This window comes from Triturus cristatus, chromosome 4_1 (assembly GCF_964204655.1).
Source record: "Triturus cristatus chromosome 4_1, aTriCri1.1, whole genome shotgun sequence".
NCBI lineage: Eukaryota > Metazoa > Chordata > Amphibia > Caudata > Salamandridae > Triturus > Triturus cristatus.
Window position 1 is genome coordinate 1,129,812,833 of NC_140585.1, and position 25,753 is coordinate 1,129,838,585.

The 25,753-nt window shown below is 42.7% G+C and overlaps 1 protein-coding gene across 7 annotated transcripts in view; it reads right to left on the minus strand.

Annotated features, from left to right (window-relative positions):
- CADPS2 (calcium dependent secretion activator 2) overlaps nucleotides 1-25,753 on the minus strand; it is a 1,645,358-nt gene that overhangs the window by 503,385 nt on the left and 1,116,220 nt on the right. For 3 of the 7 annotated variants that reach the window (XM_085654189.1, XM_085654186.1, XM_085654184.1), the window contains exon 17: nucleotides 980-997. The exons of the other annotated variants lie outside the window; for them this stretch is intronic. In XM_085654189.1, coding sequence (XP_085510315.1) covers nucleotides 980-997 — 18 coding nt within the window. The remainder of the gene's footprint in view (nucleotides 1-979; nucleotides 998-25,753) is intronic. 7 annotated transcript variants of the gene reach the window in all.

A 25,753-nucleotide genomic window follows, 5' to 3' on the forward strand; every position in this document is an offset into this window, starting at 1 on the left:
TAGATTTAAAAAAAAGCAAAATTTAACATTTAAAAATGCCCTGCGTGAAAGAATTTTAAATTGGAGACTAAAAATGATGTTCTTATCCTTATCTTGATTTGTGTGAGCAGCGTAAATACAGCAAAAGAAATGCAGCACATGGATTAATCGCTCCAATTGAAGCGCTGGTAAACCCCAACAAGAAAAGGGCATTCATTTGGAGCACTAAAGACAACATGATAAGCTGGAGTCCAGCACATCAATGCCTTTTAGAAGTAAAATTACATTTTAAAACCCACCACCCTTCTGAATGAAATTAAAATGTGCCTTATGTTTTTGTTTGTGAAATAAATAAAATATTTTATAATTCGTGTATTTAATGTTCAATTGTTTCGGTATTTTTGTGCATTCTTTTGAGGTTAAAACGTAGAAACTGCGTAGGTGTGGGGGAGATGGGGGCCCCGTTTCGAATCGGTGAGGGTCCACGGGATTGCCGATGTAACCTCTGCTGTTTATACAATAACACTTCTCCGCCGGTCTTTAATGCAACAGAAGAATTACGGTAATCCTGCTAGCTCGAGCCACAGCATGTAATAAAAAGCTTTAGATCACTTTCACCCTTCGCCTAGTGATTGTGCCTCCTCAACGTGTCTGACTGTTCTAGCCACAGCACACAATGCATATTTTTAGAAAATCGCATCGTGCGCATCACGGTACACATTTACACTCTAATTAGTACCAGTAGCAATATTTGCAATAATTAATTCACAGTGGAAGCATTGCAATTATCAAGACTAAATTGCTCAATAATATATACATGCTGCATGCGTCCTTCGATGCAAGCTAGTCAAAGGCATGCGGGCGGGGAGAGACAACAGACTGAGGTTCTTGAGAGGCACAATACTAAACAAATGCACAAAGGAGGTGAAACACTGTACAGCAAGCACACACACTGAATGACAACGACAGCACAGACACCTACATGCCACCACCCGCATACCTGACTCCTTTTCCGGTGCTGCCAGAAATGGGAGAACGCAGAAGAAACAGAAGACAGAGTCAGGTTTGGCAGAACATTTCATAAAAGTCTTATCTGACGACACACATGACCTAAAAAACCTAAATCTGCAGCAGATCATGACATTTTACAAAATGAAGAGCTGAAGCCAGGGCAATGAAAGCTAAAAAAACCTCTTAGTCCTGCACAAGTTTGTAATTGGCCCATAAACAAGGCCCGAGGAAAGGACCGAAACGCGTTGGACATGGTATAAACAACACGAAAGCAAATCCCAAGTGAGTGCGCTTCCTTTTTGCCTTGTGCAATATTGGAGTTAATTTATTACCGGTTAGGCCCTGCCAGAGGAATGAGCACCGCCCCCACGAAGAGCGTTGTCGTCCGAGTTTGGAACGGTGCGTTGCGTGGGCACACACGCACACGCATGCACACACACACATATATATATACATACATATATTATTTTAAACATGTGCAAACACGTGTGTGTGTGTATGTGTATATACATATATATATCAAACACCAATCCCGCCTTTCATTAAAAAACGGGTCCGACACATGCTTGGGATATCCTCAGGGGAAAATGTATTCGCCACCATCCGGATAAAAACAGGAAACACCTGGCAGACGCGTTTCGGCGAATGCCTTAATCATTGCCAGCTATGCGTTTAGTTTTTGTTGTTTTGCACGGGGCTTTGACAAACTGCTAGATGTGTTCCCATTGGAGCATAGGTAATCCAATCCGAGGCTCGATGTTTCTACCTCTGTATGCAGCTTGCGCTAAGGTTGCTGGTAGATGTAGTCCCCACAATGCTTTGCAGTCCGAGAAGTTTACACTCACAGAGAGCATGTAGGCAGTCCCACGTCGCGAGCTCAGGTTCAGTAACCGGTTCGTGCATTAAGTAATGCCCTGACAATGTCAGCTTGTGAGTCCACCCACTCTCTGCCGCGTGAACATATGGCGGTAATCGTCCTCTCTAGATGTCCCAATCAGCAGGAATCTGCTGCTCTCTCCCCGATACCATGAGCATTGTCTTGGGCAGGGGGGCGCCGCTGTGTGCCTTCAGCACGTCACACCAGAAGAGATGCCGGCTTTCAGCGGAGCTCCAGAACGAGAGGCGCATCGGAAATGCAGCGCCGACTGCTGCCTTTTTAACATCAAACACCAATCCCGCCTTTCATTAAAAAACGGGTCCGACACATGCTTGGGATATCCTCAGGGGAAAATTTATTCGCCACCATCCGGATAAAAACAGGAAACACCTGGCAGACGCGTTTCGGCGAATGCCTTAATCATTGCCAGCTATGTGTTTAGTTTTTGTTCTTTTGCACGGGGCTTTGACAAACTGCTAGATGTGTTCCCATTGGAGCATAGGTAATCCAATCCGAGGCTCGATGTTTTTACCTCTGTATGCAGCTTGCGCTAAGGTTGCTGGTAGATGTAGTCTCCACAATGCTTTGCAGTCCGAGAAGTTTACATTCACAGAGAGCATGTAGGCAGTCCCACGTCGCGAGCTCCGGTTCAGTAACCGGTTCGTGCATTAAGTAATGCCCTGACAATGTCAGCCTGCGAGTCCACCCACTCTCTGCCGTGTGAACATATGGCGGATTACCTATGCTCCAATGGGAACACATCTAGCAGTTTGTCAAACCCCGTGCAAAACAACAAAAACTAAACACATAGCTGGCAATGATTAAGGCATTCGCCCTTGGGGGTCCTTCTGTGACCCCCTGACCAAGGCTAGGGGGTCAGGAACTGTCCACTCTGCCCCCTTTTCACGTTCTCCACCTTTTTTTTTTCACCCCCTCAGACTGCGAGAGACAAAATGGCGGCCGACACTTCCTGGTTTCGAACGATTCGAATGTTTACCGACATCTAACAACCAATCAGAATTGCGCTCGCGCACGGCAGGGTACGCGCACGGCAGGGTGCGCGCACAGTGCGCGTACGGTGCGCGCGTATAGATATTGATATGCTTTTAAATGCTATTTTCTCAGGAAATACTGAACAGATTTACACCAGATGGCTACCTCTCTGCCAAATTTCAAGTAATTCTGTTCAGCCGTTCGGGCTGTAGCTGTGTCTAAAGGTCCTATGGAAAAATGCATTGGGGAAAATGCGTTTTGGGACCCCCCTTTGTCTCGGCCCCCGCTTGACGAATCACCCCGAGACTTTCAGGGTAGGAGCTGAACGGAGCGCCCCATTAGTTTTGAAAATTTCGCGAGGATTCGTCAACCGGCGCCAAAGGTATTCAAAATAGAATTTTGAGATTTCCTATGGAAACTAGGTTGTAACTATAACTATCTACTGGCGACCGCCAGTAGATAATATATATATATATATATATATATATATGCAAACATGTGGTAGTCCTACTTGAGCAGCACTCGAGAGAACGGCGAAGGTTACCAGCCTTAATGTCAGGTATGGACAATGTTCGTCTAGCCAGTATGATGAAGCAGCCTAGCGTGATGCCTGACGCGTTTCGATAACCATCTTTTTCAAAGGCTTTTCACGAAAGGTAAACGTGCTGCGGTTTGCATACTTCCTAATTTAAAATAGCCACCATGACACGCCTCTGATTGGGGCTGCTCCAATGAGACAGTGCTGAGGGCATTATGGGGATTGTAGTGCATATTTATTTACACCTTTTCATAGAAATGCACAATTACTGCTAATATTAAAGTCCTGAGTGGACCACAGCCACTAAAACCAGTCCTCATCCTGCGTCGCTCCTCCGTCTTGAGGCCGGTGTATCCAAACCTCACGGCCCCCTTCATCCTGGGGTGGTGCTTTCTCGACGGCCGGACCGCCGTCTATAGATGCAAACATGTGGTAGTCCTACTTGAGCAGCACTCGAGAGAACGGCGAAGGTTACCAGCCTTAATGTCAGGTATGGACAATGTTCGTGTAGCCAGTATGATGAAGCAGCCTAGCGGGATACCTGACGCGTTTCGATAACCATCTTTTTCAAAGGCTTTTCACGAAAGGTAAACGTGCTGCAGTTTGCATACTTCCTCATTTAAAATAGCCACCATGACACGCCCCTGATTGGGGCTGCTCCAATGAGACAGTGCTGAGGGCATTATGGGGATTGTAGTGCATATTTATTTACACCTTTTCATAGAAATGGAAGACGGAGGAGCGACGCAGGATGAGGACTGGTTTTAGTGGCTGGGGTCCACTCAGGACTTTAATATTAGCAGTAATAGTGCATTTCTATGAAAAGGTGTAAATAAATATGCACTACAATCCCCATGCCTTCCAGTTTTCCTTAAAATTGCAATTGCCTAATCTTTGTCTCAAAAAATGACATTTATTCAAAATAAAGAAATGTGTTGGGCCACCAGGACAGTCCTCTGAAATCCGGGACTGTCCGGGGAAAACCAAGATTTCTGGTCACCCTAGTTCCTGTTGATTTTCCACCCAGATCCACGATCAAAAGTGTGTGTTTGTGCGCATGGAGGGGGAGGCTGTATGAAGGGGGGAGGGCTTATAGTGGAGAATTTGTCCCACCAGGCGTTCAACTTCAATATTTGGTGGGGTCAAAACCAGTGCTTAATTTGGGCCAGTAGTTGCTGGTGCAGCCCACTGGCACTCATTTTTCTTCTACAGACTTTTACTGAGAGCAAGAGAGGGGAAAAACACACAAAGGGAAGGAAAGAGAAAGGGATAAAGCATGAACCCACAACAGTAAGATAAAGCAGCAGGGAGTGTCTGGCAGCGTATTAAAGAGGCATTAGGTTGATTCAAGAGTTCATAGCTTTAATATTCAGCGTACTGACATTTAATAGCATCAGCAGCGGGATCTGAACAGAGTTATGGGCACCGGCATTTATTCTTTTACAAATTAATCACTGACCAACTGCGCACAAAGGAGCTTTGCCCCTTCCACTAGTTCTGATGGCCTGACGGATGGTTGGGTAGGTTTCTTTGATGACTTTGGCCCTGATTTAGAGTGTGGTATACGTACGGGTTGCTCCATCACAAACATGATAGATATCCTGTACGTTGAATTACAAGTGCATTACATCCTATGGCACTTGTTGTCATACAATGGGAGGGATAGCCTTTGCTCCATTGTACTGCATGGTACACAAAAGGGCTCTAACAACAAACAGGGAACGCTCCCTCTAGGCGAGATCTAAAAACCTGTCACTTCTACTGGTTTTTTTGCAAAGCAACGAGGATTCTGTCGATTTTAAAAGACCGAATATGGCAACTGTTTTGTTAAAATGTTGCTCTACTCGTGCCACAAGACCATGATGGGGCAAATAGGTTCAAAAACTGCATGTCACATTCATCAGCAGATTCAACCTCTATGTTGATAAGCCACAATAACAGCAAGAGTGGACAACTCTTACATGCTTATAACTTTGAAGGTTTTTTTTATATACGGGCCTCCACAAGGTAGTGTTTGATATCCATACCCAGAGAGTAGTACATTGCTAGCCTCTTGTGAGTAAATTATGCTTTATAAGTAAATAATACACAAATCAAAACTGCATGCTACTTGATTGTCCTTTTGAACCATCACGGGTAAATTGTGATCGATGGCCATCTGATCACAGTTCTAGCATGGTTTGAGCTGCACCAGTGCTAGCATTAGGGAACTGTAAACAATAAAAATAGCACTTCTAAAACATCATGTACATTCTTAATGATATCTAAAAATGATTAAACATAGCAACATTTGTCCAGCTAAATTACCCCGCCCTCACGCCACCCTTCAAGACATATTTTGCATATTTGCAGTGGTTTGGGAGCGTGGTAGTTGGTTATGGCTCCACTGAAGGAGGTAGATGAGGGCAGACAGGAATGCCAGACTCAATCTCTATGTATTTAGTTAATCATATCCAGATGTTTATATCTGCCCATGTGAAAATATTTAAATTTAACAAACTTTTGTACCCTTTCTTGCCGCATATACCATGGTGCTAATAAACTTGTATAGGAAGTAGTGGATTGGTAGGTAGTGGTAGAACATAGAAAGCTACAAGATCTAGAAAAGCTACAGTAATATCAACAGGCCACTTTTACATTCAGTAACCCTGTCAATTTTTGTTTATAAGAAACTCAGTTAAAAGAAGGCTTCTTGGTGCAATATCTTAATAGGACAAGCGGTTAAGAATTATCCATAAGGGAAGTTTTTTACTGATTAAGCTGCTAAGAATTGTCACAAATGGAAGGTTTTGGTAAGTAAGCAGGTGTTCAAATGATAATTAAATATTAGGTGGTGTAGCTGTGGTGAAAGATTTGTTAAGCTGAGCCATTTAAACTCCAAAAGCTAGGCTACACAGAGATCCTTCTTGTATTACTGACATTGGCTAGATTCTCGTTAGCTGATTAAAGAGCTTGACCAGGATTACATAGCTGGAACTTCTCAGTTAAAAGTGCTGGACTAACACTTGTACTAGCATTGTGGACAACAGATAGTGCCTATGAAAGAAATCTGTTGCACCTGGTCCTCTATGCATGGTCACCTCCAAACATTTGCATTTACCATCCACTTTTTTTGCTGAACTCATTGTTGTTGGCCTTAGGGCTCTGTGCACATTACCACTGCTAACCATTGGTAAAGTGCTTATGCTCTCTCCTTAAAACATGGTAGAAATGGCTTACACCCAATTGCCATATTTAATTTACTTATAAGTCCTAAGTAAAGCGGCACTACATGTGCCCAGGGCCAGTAAATTAAATGCTACAAGTGGACCTGAGGCACTGATTGTGCTACCCACTTAAGAAGCCCTTCAAACATGTCTCAGACCTACCACTGGAGAGCCTGTGTGTGTAGTTTTAAAATGGCATTTCAGCCTGGCAAAATAAACCTTTTGCCAGGCCCAAACCTTCTTTTATAATACATATAAGTAACCCCTAGGGTAGGCCCTGAACAGACCAGAGGACAGGGTGCAATGTAATTAAAAGGTTGGACATGTATTTTTAGGTTTTACATGTTCTGGTAGTTAAAAACTCTTGAATTTGTTTTTCACTACTGCAGGGCCTACCTCTCCCATAGGATAACATTGGAGTTACCTTTTTACATTTAAAAGTGTAGTTTCCAAATGGGAAAAGGCAACCAGTTTGTATTTGATGTCTCTGGAATCCTAATTTAAAAGCCTAATTTATGGTGGTCAGATTGTAAATTACAGTTTTGAAAATGCCACTTTTAAAAAGTTGGCATTTTCTCGCCTTAGCCATTTGGTGCCAGCAGCCAGTCTCTGGGTCACATAACTGAGTGTAGCAGACAATTGGGCTTTGTGTATTTCTCCTAGACAGCCACACACAATGGGTTCCGTAGGTGTGACGGAATGGGCCATCACTGGCAGGATTGGAAGGAGGAGCTGGGCCCAACCCCACTTACATTTGAATAGGCCGTGTCCTGTCAACACTCAAAGGTCTGCATAGACCTTGTAGTTAGTCTAGAGGCTGGCCAGGAAGGCAGGGCATTTATGAACTTCAAAAACATGCCTTTAGAAGCTTCTTCCCCATTTCAAAGGCACAAATACTGGGTATAAGTCCTGAATCTCAGACACCAATGTTTCAGTACACTTCTGGATGATCTGCCAGGTTGCAGGACTGCTGTCCTGCCACAACAACTTCCACTCAGCTCAACTACTGCTCTAAAGGAACTGCTGCCCAGCTTTGTTAACCTACTGTCTGTTCCTCTTATGCCGGGGGAAGGAGAACTGGACCTGCACCTTCATTTTTAACCAAGGGCGCCAGAGTGACTCCAATAGCTAGTCTGCTGGCCTCCTGATCTGAGCCTCAGGAACATAAAGGGCTCCGAACATTCTGAACCAGATCGTAGAGCCAACTGCAGCGAGTTCCTGACCCTCAAGTTGTGTCCCTCTGGCCCTGGACCCTTGGTGTGGCTTAGTGAACTTAAATCACACTTTTGAGATATTCACAACCACGAATGGACCAATTGGCACTAAGATCATGCTGCTCACACAGAGAATCAATTGGAAGCGCCCCAGCCCAGCTCTTTGCACTACAGCATCGACTGCTCTCGGGGAGCCCCCAAAGTGAAGCACCATCTGCGATGCCCAGCCTGCTCTTCGCGCTACATCCACAGCCTCCTGTAATGCTCTCCTTAGTTATTGCAGCCCTTTCCAACATGAACAGGACTCTGCATAAACCTGAGATAGTCATTTTCGTCTGGACTAATCTAGAGACTGTGGCCGACCTGCTCTCCATCACAGTGGGCCTGAACTTGTGTCTTTATCCCAGTCCTGGATGACTAGATGTACCGAGTTAGTGCTTTGTGCTTTTTTTGCACTATTTCTTCACTACGTTCTGTAGACATCCATATCTCAGGATCTACTGATTGGATTTTTGTCATTTTTGTTTTATTTTTACATTTTGCTATATTTTTCCAACTTGGTGTGGGATCCTTTTTGTGTGGTGTTTTCACTGTGTCTCTAATTTAAGTCTGAATGCTCTGTGCCAAGCTACCAGGGGGGATAAGTACAGGTTAATTTGAGGTGTGCTTGTGCCTTACAAGGATTTTGGTTGCTACTTGCCCAGGGCTCACACCCCAGTCAATCACTAATTCAATTTCTCACAAACCTCTAAATAGGTCTGATATGATAGGGATCGCTGGTAATGTTTACTAACCGAGCAGCAACATTTTGCATTTTGAAATCAGTCTACAGCGTGCAAATAGCAAGTGAAGACCACTGCAGTAATTAGCTTGGCTAAGACCAAAGACCCGCTAAAGCTACTACTTCGCATCCAGTAAAGATGTGAAGACATATCTCAGTGAGTGTTTGACTTGGCATCCTTGGCTTGGTTTCCCCTGACTTTTTGCCTCTACCTCCTGTATTTTTAACAGTGTACTGGATTTCACTTTTTCTGGCTTATATTCTTTGGGCCTTTTGCCACTGCTGACCAGTGTCAAAGTGCAAATGCTCCATGTGTAAGTTATAATTATAATTGATTATTTATGATTGGCATATTTGATTTACTGGTAAGTCCCTAGTAGAGTGCACTGAGTGTGCCGCCCACAGGAGTAGCCCTATAAATGTGTCTCAGATCTGCTCCTGCAGGGATTGCAAGCACAGTTGGTAACTGCCATGTTGACCTGGCAAGTGCACCCACCTGCCAGGCCCCAACCTTTCCTTTTCGTACATGTGAGGCACCCCTACAGTAGGTCCAAGGTACCCCCATGGGCAGGGTGCAGTAAATGTGAAAGGTAGGACATATACTTTTATGTCACATGTACTGATAGTGAAATACTGCTAATTTTGTTTTTCACTATTGAAAGGCTATCTGTCCCATAGGCTAAAATGGGAGTTGCTTTGTAACATCTTACAAGTATAACTTTCCATTTGGACAAGATCGAGAAATGGAGTTTTGGCTAGCTGAACTCGGAATGTAATAATAATTATTTTTAAGGAGATAGTTTTAAAACTGTGTGTTTGAAAATGCTACTTATAGAAAGTGGGCATATTCTTATTTAATCATACTGTGTTCCCCTGCTGATTTGTGTATTGACTGGCTGGTTTCGGAGTGACAAGGGCTGGGGATGTGCATTCACTGCAGACAGCCACAAGGTGGGTTGAGGTGTGTTCTGGCTTTCCTGGGTGACTCACAGTTGGGCTGAATAGACCTTGGCTGCATTAGAGTGGTGGGAGGAGCTTCACTTGCACCTCAAAAGGATGTGTCTCCTATACACAATGCTGACTCCACCTCCTGTAGTAATTCTGCACCAGAGAGGACATAACTGGTTTGGACTGGGCTTGCCATAACTAGAACAAAGAGAAAATGGGGTACAAGTATTGTACCATAAACTCCAGAGAATTAGATGACTTCTGGACTCGAGAGGAACCTTTGCCAAGGAGACGAGCAGGACCTCTGTATGAAGGTTGATGAAAAGCTTGCAACCTGCCTTGATAACTCTAAACATGGGGTGAAGGTACTTCTAGCCTTCGTAGCTATCTGTGCGCAGGTAGCGTCAGACCTTTCCTTACCAACCAGATTTAGGCAAAATAATGGTGAGAGTTGGTTTGATAGCAATTGCTCTGAAGCACACTGAAAACTGGTAGCAGCTTTGAAACCGGTCCCACGAGATAAGGTATATATAGCCATGTTAAGAAAGCAGTATAAACTTGCTCTAACCACTCGTAAAAATGAAATAAAGGAGGATGCCAGGAATGCTTTATTAGTGGCGGAGGTCCTAAAAGATAGCTCTAGATTCTGGGCTATTGTAAATAAACCCTTCTTCTCTGGTATAGAGAATGTCCCCCTAGAATGCAACATCACAGAAGCCCAATGGCTCTCTCATTTTGAAGCCATATACGAGGCCACTGCTACCTCGGATTTACATACTAATTTAGAAAATAGAAGGGAATCCCCCAAAATTGTTTTTAATGAAGGTAAAGTGGAACTGGCAATAACGCAAATGACCAGTAATAAGGCCCCTGGTCCAGGTGGCGTAGCGGCCGACAAATACAAACAAAATCCAACCTTCTGGGCCAAAATTCTGACAAATGTCTATAATGTGTCAAGTTAGCAGGATTTCCCGTCACCATGGTCATCGTCTACTATCATTCCAGTTTTCAAAAACGGCCAGAGAGGAGACCCACCTTGCTATAGGCCGGTATCCTTAATTGATTCCACTGTAGAAGTTCTAGGGAAAGTGCATTTACCTAAGTTAATGGACTGGCTGAATGTAAACGAGGTTTTAACCAACCTCCAATATGGTTTTAGACACGGAATGGGTACTCTGGACCAGTGCCTAAATTTATTTTTAATAGCAGTAAAATACACATTAGCCAAAGTGGGGACATTACAGCTGGCTTTCATGGATCTCTCCTCGGCTTTTGGGCTGGTAAATAGATCTAAACTTTGGCTTATCCTGCTAGACATGGGCATAGATCCTTGTCTAGTTCACTTCTTGGCTGACTTACATAGGGAACTCTTCGCAAGGGTCAACCAAGAAGCTAATTGCAGAAGGCACTTTAAATCTGGTAGAGGTGTTCGGCAAGGATTATTTTAGCCTCATTGCTTTTTACCCTATATATAAACAATTTAGGAAAGTGTTACCACGAGTAGGGGACAGTGTTATCCTTGTACTCCTATATGGAGGTGATGCTGTTTTATTAGCCCGTACAGCTGTAGGGCTCCAGAGGCTTCTGTATTCCTTTGGGGCCTATATGAAATCATTGGACCTAGTAGTCAACATAGCTAAATCACATACTATGACTATGGGCCAGAAATATAAAAGAGCTAAATCTTTCTACTGTGAAGGTGTAGAGCTGACCAGGGTGAACTCTTTTACCTATCTGGGGGTACTATTTGATGAGAGGGGTTCATGGGTTCCCTAACAGAAAGCAAAAATAAATGTGATGGCAAGGTCAACGGCTGCAGTTCATGCTGTTGGGGGCCAGGCCAATTGAAGCCATGCTTAACATCTACGGGTCTAAATGCATAGCCATTGCACTGTATGGATCGTCCATCAGGGGTTATAAGCCATCGGAGGGGGTACAGACAGCTGAAAACAAGTTTCTACATACCCTCTTGTCGGTCCCTCAATCTACCTCAACTTTTTTAATACACCAAGAGACAGGCATTAGCTATGTATCAGACTAGTTGAGGTTGGTCCCGGTGGTCTGCTGGCTTAAGACCTGGCACAACCCAGAACTAATCTTTAATCACAAGATTATTAGGGACTGTGTCACCCTGGAGCGAGCTAACTGTATCCAGTGGCTATATTATGTCAAGCACACCTTAAACAAACTAGGGCACCCAAATCTATATGATAAAATAAAAAAAGAGGAATTGGCCTGGGTAAAAACACATTTTCTGAGTTTAATGTCGGTTGATAGAGAGGTGACTGAGCTAATGAAACCCTCAGTAAAAGCCTATTTTTTGTTAAAAACCTCCCCCCAGATTGAACCATTCTTGAGAATTGTCACAAAGCCTTTCCATTGCTTGCTTTTAACCAGGTTTTGTTTTAATTTAATACACTTTTTCTTGGGTAATCTGCAAGGTTGGAGTAGGGTGTGTGATTCAGGTCCTTGCACTTGTGACAATTTTTCAAATCAGGACACTATGCACTTTATAATGTTCTGTGAGCATTACAATGTTATCCGCAGGAGGTTTTTATTTCCAATTTTAAGGGGAAAAGGCTTTATACAGGTAAAATCCACCTTACTCTATCTTCAGCTGCTGAATGACCCATGGGAGATATTTAACATTGCAAGTTTTATAGTCAAATCTGTTAGACTTAGGAAAAAACGGTATCCAATGACAAATACTTTAAGAGTACCCATTACGCTCATATGATTATCGTTTTTATGCTAGTGTTTTTAATTCTGAATTGATTTTATTGAGGTGATTTGTTGCTATATATGTGCTAATGGCAGCCTGGGTTTTTAGGTGATTTAATTAATTCTGGCTTTGTAATATTTTTTATTTTTTAGGTTGCCCATATTTATTGATGACTTGGATTTTAGATGCTTTTATTGTGTAGTGTATTTTGATATATGTATTGTACTTTTATGGTTTTTATTAACCGAATAAAGCTGTTGTCAATGTCAAACGTTTTTATAAAGCGCACAAATCACCAAAAGGTCTCAGGGCGCTAGCAGCCAAGACAGAGAGACAGACAGTGACTGAAGTCCCCAATACCCAACTTTATTGAGAGAAAAGCCAAGTCTTCAGCTTTCTTCGGAAATGTAGATGGTTCGTTATGGATAGCAGCTCAAATGGAAGTTTATTCCAAAATAGAGGAGCTAAGTATGAAAAGGATCGGCCGCCATTGCGGGCCGTTCGAATGCGTGGTTGAGCAAGAAGAAATTTAGTGCTTGAACGAAGAGAGCGTCCGGGTACATACCATTGGAGTTTTGTTGTGACTAAGATTTTTCACTGTATAACATCCCATCATTTTGTGGTTTTTCATCTTTCTGTAACATGCAAGTTTATCGTTTTACAAATATGCTTTTATGATTATTTTTTTAATCAAATAAAGCTTAACTGACTGACTGATGATGTCTAAAAATGATTAAACATAGCAGCATTTGTCCAGCTAATCTACCCCGCCCTCGCTCCTCACTCCAAGACATATTTTTAATTTTGCATATTTCCAGTGATTTGAGAGCCTGGTAGTTGGGTTCTGGCTCCACTGAATGGGGTAGATGAGGGTAGACAGAAATGCCAGACCCAATCTCAATGGATTTAGTTAATCATATCCAGATGTTTATATCCACCCATGTGAAAATATTTAAATTAACAAACTTTTGTACCCTTTCTTGCTGCTTATACCATGGTGCTAATTAACTTGTATAGGAAGTAGTAGAGTGGTAGGTATGGGTAGGTAGTGGTAGAATGTAGAATGCTACAACATCTAGAAAAGCTTCAGTAATATCAACAGGCCACTATTACATTCAGTAACCCTGTCAAATTTTGTTTATAAGAAACTCAGTTAAAAGAAGGCTTCTTGGTGCAATAACTTAATAGGACAAGCAGTTAAGAATTATCAAAAAGGGAAGTTTTCTACTGATTAAGCAGTTAAGAACTGCCCAAAAGGGAAGTTTTTGGTAAGTAAGCAGGTGTTCAAATGATAATGAAATATTAGGTGGTGTAGCTGTGGTGAAAGATTTGTTAAGCTGGGCCATTTAAACTCCAAAAGCTAGGCTGTACAGAGATCCCTCTTGTATGATTGACATTGGCTAGATTCAAGTTAGCTGATTAAAGAGGTTGACCAGAGCTACATAGCTGGAACTTCTTAGTTAAAAGTGCTCGACTAACACCTGTACTAGCATTGTGGACAACAGATGGTGCCTATGAAGGAAATCTGTTGGACTTAGTCCTCTATGCATGTTCACCTCCAAACTTTTGGATTTACCCTCCACTTTTTTTCTGAATTCATTTTGTTCGCCTTAGGACTCTGTGCACTTTACCACTGCTAACCATTGGTAAAGTGCTTATGCTCTCTCCTTAACCCCTTCTGTGCCCATGACGAGCTGGACTCGTCATGGGCCGCGGTTGCGCTGTGCCCATGACGAGTCCAGCTCGTCATGAACCCCGCCCGCTAATGCAACGCCCGGCACAGGGCGGGGAAAGGGCGTGGCACACAAGGGGTTAAAACATGGTAGAAATGGCTTATACCCAATGGGCATATTTAATTTACTTATAAATTCTAAGTAAAGTGGCACTACATGTGTGCAGGGCCTGTAAATTAAATGCTACAAGTGGACCTGAAACATAATAGCAACAAGGGGTATGGCCCTGGGCGGCTTTACGGGGCCGTAGTGAACTAAGAAAAAAAGGGGGGGGGGGGAGTGTCCTAGCCATCACATTCAAATGCTGCTAAACCAATTTAACAGACTAGAGGCTATCAATTCAATTGATATGGGCTTGAAGCATTTGTTTGCTACTTCATTCTGTACATTTTACTCCACATTTAATCATGGGTCAGGTAAGTGCGGATACGTTACAGTCAAGAGCAAATTACACATATTAAGGCAACAAATAAAACAAAGACATACAGACTTTGTGATGAAGTAAAGTGATGTAACAAACAATACATGAAGCGTAATATATAACAACAATTATCTATAAATTATATCACCAGTCTTAGTTCACAAACAGAGCAGCTACTAGGACAACCTTTAGCATCCACGTTTTGTAACAAATTCAAGAAGCTGCTACCCAGGGGGAAAAGAGACATTAGGCCCAGTAGTGAGACAATTCAAATAACATTTCAACTGGGGGAAACCTAATTAAAAGCGAAAGTCCATGTGTTGTGTAATGCCGACGCATTTCGATTCCCAAGGTGTTTGTGGGATTCTCTTCAGGGCGTGGACTGGTTTATCTAAGAAGCAAAAAGGGAGTATGAATTATACACGAGGAGGGACTCTAAACTTCCCAATTACTCAAGTTATGTAGTGATTTCTCAAAAGTACCTGATTGAATAGAGTAATAAATGTGCACGTTGCAGGCGAGAAGAGGCAGGTTAAAATGTGGATGGGATGATCTAAAATGAGAACGGATCCACAAGTAGTCATGCACATGGTTTGGTAAATGTAAATATTTTGTAACTGGAGGAACAAGAAAAGACACTTAATTTCACCAGACGGGCGATGCTTTTACAAAAGGTATAAGAATGCCTGCTGTCGTTAAATGGAAACCTAATTGTACTTTGGTTTGACGACCTATAAACAGAAATGAGTACTAAATCTATAGAGTATCTAAATAGATACATTGTAGCTTTGTGGGCAAAAGCCTACACTTACTTTCTCTATGGCGGCGATATTTTCTTTGATGCATCCTTTCAGCTCTCAGTCGGTTCAATAGCTGAACATATAGCTTGAACAGCACCGCTTCGCTGCAAATTTCACAAAGTGGTAAAAAGAGTTACTTCCTTTAAAGTTCGCACAGAAATGGACCACATTGCGTCTCTCTGTGTAAACAGAAAAGAATGTGTCGGCGTGTGTATTATTCTATAAAAAGAATTTAGCGTGACCGTGTAGTAAACGTTTGCATAGTCTTACTTGCAATCGGCTGTGAAGGTCATCTAATGGTGTCTCATTCCCAGTTTCTCTCTTGAGAATGCTTCCAGGTCACAGGAAGTTAAAGAGTGACCTGATCTCATTGCATTATGGTTAAGTGAGTTTATGAAGCTATTGAAAATGAGCTGTGCTCTAAGTAAATCATAATCTAAGGGAAAGATAGAACATATATATATTTTTAAAGGTTTGTGTGTACATTGGTATTAAAAAATGTACATGGTTCCAAAGATTATTTGATACATGGTGCAAACTGGAAATGTAAAACCTGGACTGGAACTGCTTTAGCATTTACCCATTTCTGACATTTCATTCAGTCCTCTGGTGATGCTAATCAAGCGAGCTATCATGTAGGCTTCTTTTTTTAACAATGAAGCCTCAGCGTCACCCCTTCTTCGTGTTGGTTTAATGACTGATAGCACAGTCCATTTAAATTCAAGTTCGTGGTGATTGGAGTCAATGAAGTGGTTCACCATAGGTGCTGATACAATTTATCCTTGATTGGTGCTGCGCTACGAGTTGATGAATCTCTTGCATAGTTTTGCCAAGGTAAATTCTTGGGCAGGGACACACAATTGTAAAAATTATGTTTTTTGTCCTGCTGTTGAAAAATTGTTTCCTTGTCCACTTAATGTCATCGTGTATGACGTCAATACCCACTATCGTGTTACTGCAATTCATACAGGTATTTATGGTGGCCCATCAACAGCTTCATAGTGAACATTGTTCTGAGGTCTTTCTTTGTTCTAGAAGGGGGTAAGTCCGCTCTTACAATTCTTTGTCCAATGCTCATATTCTTCTTCATTGCGAAGAGAGGGATATTAATCTCAAGTGCAGAATTCTGTAGAAGGGGCCAATTTTTCCGTATAATTGACCGGAATGCATTAGTGTGTGGTCCATATGTCGAGACACACACCAACTTCTCCATCTTGGGTTTGACTTTTTTGATAAGTAAAGAGTCTCTTGGTGTACACCATGCCTGTTTGAATGCATGTTTCAGCAGTTTTTTTGGGTACCCCTGTTCCTTCATCTGCTCACAGAACGCCTCTCCATGTATTTGGAAGTCATCATTACGGGAGCAGTTCCTTCAAATCCTAAGAAGTTGCCCATAAGGGAGGTTGTCTTTGAGGTTCCTAGGGTGAAAACTGCGATAATGCAGGATTGCATACTCTTCTGCCACCTTTTTGCGAAGTGTAGTAGCAAGTTTGTTCTGTTGAGAAAAGACCTCTACGTTTAGAAAAGTTAGTGTTGTACCACTTTTAGTTAAGGTGAATTGGATGTCCGGATGTCGATGGTTGAGCCACTCAGGGAAGTTGTTTAATTCTGACTCAGTCCTACTCCAGAGACACCAAACATCATTAATATAAAAATACCATTGGGTAAAATTCTTCTTGAATGGGTTGTTATTATAGACAAATTTGTCCTCGTACCTAGCCATGAAGAGTACGGCCATCTCTGGAGCAAATGGACAACCCATGGCTGACCTTCTTTTTAGAAGCCAGAACACGACCACACAGAGTCCCCACGAGTTTCATCCTACCACTAGCTGAAGGGGCACTCAAGAAACATTTCTTCAGGTTTGAGGAGACATTCTACTGGCAAATCAAAGGGACAGCCATGGGTTGTGTCTTTGCTCCAGATATAGCCATACTCTTCATGGCTAGGTACGAGGACTCATTTGTCTATAAAAACAACCCATGCAAGAAGAATCTTACCCAATGGTATAGTTATATCGATGATGTTTGGTGTATCTGGGGTGGGACTGAATCAGAATTAAACAACTTCCCTGAGTGGCTCAACCATCGACATCCAGAAATCCAATTCACCTTAACTAAGAGTAGTACAACACTTACTTTTCTAGACGTAGAGGTCTTTTCTCATCAGAACAAACTTGCTGCTACACTTCACAAAAAGGTGACAGACAAGAATGCCATCCTGCATTATCGCAGTTTCCACCCTAGGAACCTCAAAGACAACCTTCTTTATGGGCAAATTCTTAGACTCCGAAGGAACTGCTCCCGTAATGATGACTTACAAATACAAGGACAGGCGTTCTGTGAGCATATGAAGGAATGGGGGTACCCCAAAAAACTGCTGAAACATGCATTCAAATGGGCATGGTGTACACCAATAGAGTCTTTACTTATCAAAAAAGTCAAACCCAAGATGGAGAAGTTGGTGTGTGTCTTGAAATATGGACCACACACGAATGCATTCCAGTCAATTATACAGAAAAATTGGCACCTTATTCAGAATTATGAACTTGAGATTGATGTCCCTCTCTTCGCCATGAAGAAGAATATGAGCACTGGACAAAGAATTGTAAGAGCAGACTTACCCCCTTCCAGTACAAAGAAAGACCGCAGAACAATGTTCAATATGAAACCGTTGACGGGCCACCATAAATGTGGTACCTGTATGAATTGCAGTAACACGATAGTGGGTATTGACTTCATACACAATGACATTAAGTGGACAAGGAAACACTTTTCCATCTGCAAGACAAAAAAACGTCATTTATGCAATTGTTTGTCCCTGTCCGAGAATTTACATTCGCAAAACTACGCAAGAGATTCGTCAACACGTAGCTCAGCACTGATCCAGGATAAAAAATAAAGTGGTATCAGCACCTATGGTAAACCACTTCATTGACTCCAATCACCACGAACTCGAGTTTAAATGGACTGTGCTATTAGTCATTAAACCATCACCAAGAGGGAGTTAAGCTGAGGCTTCATTATTAAGAAAAGAAGCCTACATGATAGCTCGCTAGAATAGCATCACCAGAGGACTGAATGAAATGTCAGAAATGCTAAAGCAGTTCCAATCCAGGTTTTACATTTCCAGTTTGCACCATCTATCACATAATCTTTGGAACCATGTATATTTTTTAATACCAATGTACACACAAACCTTTAAAAAGTTATATATGTTCTATCTTTCCCTTAGATTATGATTTACTTCGAGCACAGCTCATTTTCAATAGCTTCGCAAACTCACTTAACCATAATGCAATGGGATAAGGTCACTCTTTAACTTCCTGTGACCTGGAAGCATTCTCAAGAGAGAAACTGGGAATGAGACACCATTAGATGACCTTCACAGCTGATTGCAAGTAAGACTATACAAACTTTTACTACATGGGCGCGCTAAATTCTTTTTATAGAATAAGACACACGCTGACATGTCCTTTTCTGTTTACACAGGGAGACACATAGTGGTCTGTTTCTGTGCGAACTTTAAAGCAAACAACTCTTTTTACTGCTTTGTGAAATTTGCAGTGGAGCGGCGCTGTTCAACCTATATGTTCAGCTATTGAACCGACTGAGAGCTGAAAGGAAGCATCAAAGAAAACATCGCCGGCATGGCGAAGGTAAGTGTTGCCCTTCGCCCACAAAGCTACAATGTATCAATTTAGATACTCTATAGATTTAGCACTCATTTCTGTTTATAGGTCATCAAACCAAAGTAGAACTAGGTTTCCATTTAACCGACAGCAAGCATTCTTATACCTTTTGGAAAAGCACTGTCCGTCTGGCGCAAGTAAGTGCCTTTTCTTGTTCATCCAGTTACAAAATATTTACATTTACCAAACCATGTGCATGACTGATAGTGGATCCGTTCTCATCTTAGATTTTGCCACCCACATTTTATTTTAACCTGCCTCTTCTTGCCTGCAATGTGCAAATTTATTTCTCTATTCAATCAGGTACTTTTGAGAAATCACTACATAACTTGGGTAATTGGGAAGTTTAGAGTCCCTCCTCGTGTATAATTCATATATCCTTTTTGTTTCTTAGATAAACCAGTCCACGCCCTGAAGAGAATCCCACAAACCAACTTGGGAATCGAAACGCATCGGCATTACACAACGGGGGGACTTTCGCTTTTAATTAGGTTTGCCCCAGTAGAAATTTTATTTGAATTGTCTTTCTACTGGGCCTAATGTCTCTTTTCCCCGTGGGTAGCAGCTTCTTGAATTTGTTACACAATGTGGATGTTAAAGGTTGTCCTAGTAGCTGCTCTGTTTGTGAACTAAGACTGGTGATATAATGTTTAGATAATTGTTGTTATTTATCATGCATCATGTATTGTTTGTTACATCACATTACTTCATCACAAATTCTGTATGTCTTTGTTTTATTTGTTGCCTTAATATGTATAATTTGCTCTTGACTGAAACGTATCCGCACTTACCTGATCCATGATTACATGAGGAGTAAAGTGTACAGAACGAAGTAGCAAATAAATGCTTCACGCCCATATCAATTGAATTGATAGCCTTTAGTCTGTTAAATTGGTTTAGAAGCATTTGAATGTGACGGCTAGGCCCCCCCCTCTTTTTCTTTGTACAAGTGGACCTGAGACACTGATTGTGCCACCCATGTAAGAAGCCCTTTAAACATGTCTCAGGCCAGCCTGTGTGTGTAGTTTTAAACTGCCATTTTGACATGGCAAAAGAAACCTTTTGCCAGGCCCAAACCTTCTTTTATAATTCTTATAAATCACCCCTAGGGTAGGACCTAAACAGACCAGAGGACAGGGTGCAAAGTATTTAAAAAGTCAGACATTTACTTTTAAGTTTAACATGTTCTGGTAGTGCAAAACTCTTGAATTTGATTTTCGCCACTGCAGGGCCTACCTCTCCCATAGGATAACATTCGAGTTGCCTTATTATATTTTATAAGTGTCGTTTCCAAATGGGAAAAGGCAACCAGTTCGTATTTGATGTCTCTAGAATCCCAATTTAAAACCCTAATTTATGGTGAAGTCAGGTTTTAAATTTCAGTTTTGAAAATGCTACTTATAAAAAATTGGCATTTTCTTGCATTAGCCATTTGGTCCCTGCAGCCTGGCTCTGGGTCACATAGCTGGGTGTGGCTGACAATTGGGCTTTGAGTATTCCTCCTAGACAGCCATACACAATGGGGACCTTAGGTTTGACTGGATGGGCAATCACTGGCAGGATGGGAAGGAGGAGCTGGGTCCAACCCCACTAACACTTGAATAGGCTGTGTCCTTTCAACACTCAAAGGCCTGCATACACCTTGTAGTTAGTCTGGGGGCTGGGCTAGGAAGGCAGGGCATCTATGCACTTCAAAAACATGCCTTTAGAAGCTTCTCCCCCACTTCAAAGGCACACACACTGGGTATAAATACCGGACCTCAGACACCAACGGTCAGTACACTTCTGGACTTGTGGATGCTCTGCCAGGTAGCAGGGCTGCTGTCCTGCTACAACGACTTCCACTCTGCTCAACTGCTGCTCTAAAGGAACTGCTGCCCAGCTGTGTTAACCTGCTGTCTGTTCCTCTCATGCTGGGGGAAGGAGAACTGGACCTGCACCTTCATTTTGCAGCAAGGACAATAGAATGACTCCAAGAGCTAGTTTGCTGGCCTCCTGATCTAAGCCTCAGGGACATAAAGGGCTCACTAACATTCTGAACCAGACCCTAGACCCAACTGCAGTGAGTTCCTGACACCCAAGTTGTGTCCCACAGGTCCTGGACCCTTGGTGTGGCTCAGTGAACTTAAATGACACTTTTGTGATCTTCACGACCACAAATGGGCCCATTGGCACCAAGACCACGCCGCTCACACAGAGAATCAATGCGAAGCACCCAAGCCCAGCTCTTTTCACTACAGCATCAACAGCTCTCAGGGGGCCACCAAAGTAAAGCACCATATGAGATGCCCAGCCTGCTCTTTGCGCTACGCCCACAGCCTCCCGTAATGCTCTCCTTGCTTCTCGCAGCCTGTTCCATTATGAACAGCAATCTTGGCGCAATCTTGAGATAGTCATTTCCATCTGGACTAATCTAGACACTGTAGGTGACCTGCTCTCCATCACAGTGGGCCTGAACTTGTGTCTTCAGCCTAGTCCTGCAAAACTAGATGTACCGAGTTGGTGCTTTGTGCTTTTTTGCGCAATTTTTTTCTACATTCTTTAGACATTCAGAACTCTGGTTGGATTTTCATCATTTTTGTTTTATTTTTTACATTTTGCTATATTTTTCTAACTTGGTGTGGGGCCCTTTTTGTGTGGTGTTTTCACTGTGTTACTTTTTGAAGTGTTGCGCTCATACATTACACATTGTCTCTAATTTAAGTCTGACTGATCTGTGCCAAGCTACCAGGGGGATAGGTACAGGTTAATTTGAGGTGTGCTTGTGTCTTACTCTGACAAGGATTCTGGTTGCTACTTGACCAGGCTCACACCCCAGTCAATCAATAATCCAATTTCTCACAAACTTCTAAATAGGTCTGATATGACAGGGATGGCTGTTAATGGTTACTAACTAAGCAGCAACATTTTGTATTTTGAAATCCGTCTACAGCGTGCAAATAGCAAGTGAAGACCACTGCAGTAATTAGCTTGGCTAAGACCAAAGTCCACTAACTCTACTGCTTCACATCCAGTAAAGTTGTGAAGGCATATCTCAGTGAGTGTTAGACTTGGCATCCGTGGCGTGGTTTCCCCTGACTTTTTGCCCCTACCTCCTGTATTTTTGACAGTGTGCTGGATTTCGCTTTTGCTGGCTTAGATTCTTTGGACATTGTGCCACTGCTGACGAGTGTCAAAGTGCAAGTGCGCTGTGTGTAAATTAGGATTATAATTGATCATTCATAATTTACATATTTGATTTACTGGTAAGTCCCTAGTCAAGTGCACTGAGTGTGCCAGGGACTGTAAATCAAATGCTACTAGTGGGCTTGCAGCACTGATTGTGCCACCCACAGGAGTAGCCCTATAAATGTGTCTCAGACCTGCCACTGCAGGGTCTGCAAGCACAGTTGGTAACTGCCATCTTGACCTGGCAAGTGCACCCACCTGCCAGGCCCCAACCTTTCCTTTTCGTACATGTGAGGCACCCCTACAGTAGGTCCAAGGTACCCCCAAGGGCAGGGTGCAGTGTGTGTAAAAAGTAGGTCATATACTGTTATGTAACATGTCCTGATAGTGAAATACTGCCAATTTAGTTTTTCACTATTGAAAGGCTATCTGTCCCATAGGCTAACATAGGAGTTGCTTTGTAACATCTTACAAGTATAACTTTCCATTGGGACAAGATAGGGGAGTTTCGGCTCTCTGAACTCAGAATTTAATAATGCATCTTTGTAAGGAGATGGTTTTAAAATGGTGTGTTTAAAAATGCAATTTTCTTGTTTAATCATTCTGTGTGCCTCTGCTGGTTTATGTATTGACTGTCTGGTTTTGGAGTGACAAGGGCTGGGGATGTGCATTCACTGCAGACAGCCACAAGGGGGGTTGAGGTGTGTTCCGTCTTTCCTGGGTGACTCACAGTTGGGGTGAATAGACCTCGGCTGCATTTAGAGGGGTTGGAGGAGTTTCACTTGCACCTCAAAAGGCTGTCTCTCCTTTACACAATGCTGCCTCCACCTCCTGTGGTCATGCTGCACCAGAGATGACATAACTGGTTTGGACTGGGCTCAAAGAACCATGCCACAACTAGAACAAAGAGAAAATGGGGTATAAGTATTGGACCATACACCCCAGAGAATTAGATCACTTCTGGACTTGAGAGGAACCTCTTCCAGAGAAGAGCAGGAGAGCTGTAAGGAGGAGTACTGCCCCTTTGCTGTGTGTGCTTTGCTGGGTTGGCCTGCAGTGGCTGCTTTTGCCAAGGAGAGGACAAAAACTAGAACTTTGCTGTTAACCTGCTTGAGGAAGAATCTCCATGGGTCTGCATGTGCTGGCCTCCTGTTCTGAAGTCTCAAGGACACAAAGACTTCACCTGCAAGCCACTCACCAGCACCTCGACTCCTCTGGGGACTCCTGTATTCAAAAGGACACCAATTTCATTTCCTGGGCCCTGAGAATTGTGTGGTTGATGCTGCAAAGCAAGAAGAACAACTAACGGCATCAGTGACACCGCCAGTGACGCTGCGACCTGCAATGAGGCCGGGGGCACTCCTCCTGAAGTGCACAATGCACTGCCCTGCCTGCATCGCAGCTCTGATGCCCTTCAACACCCTTTGATGCATGCAGTTATCGGCCTTCCAGACGCCAGCGATCGTACCAATGCCGTCACTGCCAGTGCCAGCATCACGTTATTGCAGAGTCGATAACCGATGAGGTTATAAACATCGCTTCGCCTCACGGGAACGGACGCCTCACCGCTGATACGCCTAACTTTCCTATCCTAGACTCGATGCCTCACCTACTCACGGACTCCACGCCTCGCCTCCACTGCAGCAGAAGGCAACCGGCTTCACCTCTGCACTGATGCCTCACCACCACAAGGCCATGCTTCGCCTATTGACTTCGTTTTCCAAGGTACTGTTGTTTGGGGGTCCGTGTGACTCCGTGCCCGACGCTGCACAACTCGCGGTTGGTGCCGTACTTTGGATTTATGCCTGTCAGGACATCACAATAGCCTCAGGTGGAGCTATTTTGCTTCTACAAGTGCTATTTTTGAAATAACTGTTTTAAAGTGATATCTTGATACATGTATGTTGGTTTTTTGTTGGTTTGGTCTTGTTTGGTTTAGATAAAGATTCTTTATTTTTTTCTAAACTTGTGTGGTGTCTATTTGTGGTGTTTTCACTGTGTTACTGTGTGTTTGGGGTACAGATACTTTACACATTGCCTTTAGGATAAGCCCGTCTGCTCATGTCAAGCTATCAAGGGGGTGAATAGGGGTTATCTAACGTGTTTAACTCCTCTACCCGGAATAGAAGCAAGGGTCCCTACTTGGACAAAGGTGCATACCTCTGCCAATTAGAGAACCCCATTTCTAACAATTAGGATAGCTGAAAGTGGCAACCCTTAGCAACTACTCCTATTTCAGATACAAAGATTATTTCATCTTGTATGGTGTCCAGATTCCCTACTATCTACGGTGGAATAGAACAAGGGTCAAATAATTCAGATCTTGAGTCTTGGCAAAAAAAGTATTATTAATGCCATTAGAAATAAAAAAGTTTTGTTGCATACAGAACAAAATGCCAGTAACACAGGTCTTTAGCAAATAAGCGGCAATAGAGATGGCTGCATGAACCCTCAACAAGATTTGGGTGTCATTGGCATGGGTAAAATACTGTAGCCTATTGTTGTCATTTAGTGTTTTTTCCATAGGGCTAAAATATACCATCAAATACGATTAAGAATGCACTTGAACCACTGTGCAAGTCCCACTTTCAGCAGTCAAAGTAATAGCAGTAACTTCAATATGCTGCAAATGATGAGAGGGAAAGAAGGCAGTTGATTTCAAATCCTGTCCAGATTTCCCCACCTCCCAACAGGCCCTGAAGTAAAGTGAAGAAGGGTGTGAATGTTGCAGACTAATCTAATATTTGATGAATATGACATCCTGGTGGTCTGCAATCTGAACGTCTGCTGCCTGAAGGTGCTCATCCTGAAGAACCAATAGGGTAGATCCAATCTCCCATCTCAGAGTGTCCCTTCTTAAAAAGTAATCATTACATGGTGCTTCTCCAGGAAACCCTGGTTTTCCATTAGAACTAGCATATCATTTGTAGTTGGCAAGATGACAGACAACAATGGTATTTCCTGCTCTCAAACTTTTGGGTGGCTGTCACTATGGGGAGTGTCAGTGTAGCAGTGACAATGTTACTATCAGAGTGGTTCTCAAAAACACACCAGCTAAGTTCAACGTTTCAATTTCTGAAGGCTGAAAAGATTAATAACCTGCCTACGGATCCTCTTAGAGTTTTTAGAAACAACACCGAGAACTTAAATGCATAGTTGATCATGTATTCAAATAATTCTTTGGTGCAAGTTTCTGCATACCTATATTGCCCCTGTTGCTCATTATAAAGAACCCTAAGATATGACTGGCTACTGGACCGCCAACAAATCTCTATATCGTATGTAAGTTGCTTTTCGGTCAAAAGGTTCTCTGTAAATTAAGGGTTTTACCTCCTTGTGCTGTCTGCCCTGTTAGTAAAGAGAGATACGCACATTCAATTTATTTCCAAGCAAAGAAGTCCAGAATAACTCTGTGTCACTTGCGAGGTTAAGTAAGAAAGCAGATATGCTCAGGCGTGCAGCTGATGCATCAACATTAGATTTATTCCAGATGGAGTTGTCACTGTTCAGCTTCAATGAGCTTCTGTGCCCTCCATCTTGATCGCAGGTAGGGCAATGTATAGCTGTAAGTGATTGGTCCCCTTCAAGCGTGATCAGGCAGAAACTTGAATTAGAGCCTCAGTCACATATAGTAAATATAACATTTAATCACATTTATGAGTCTGTTTATT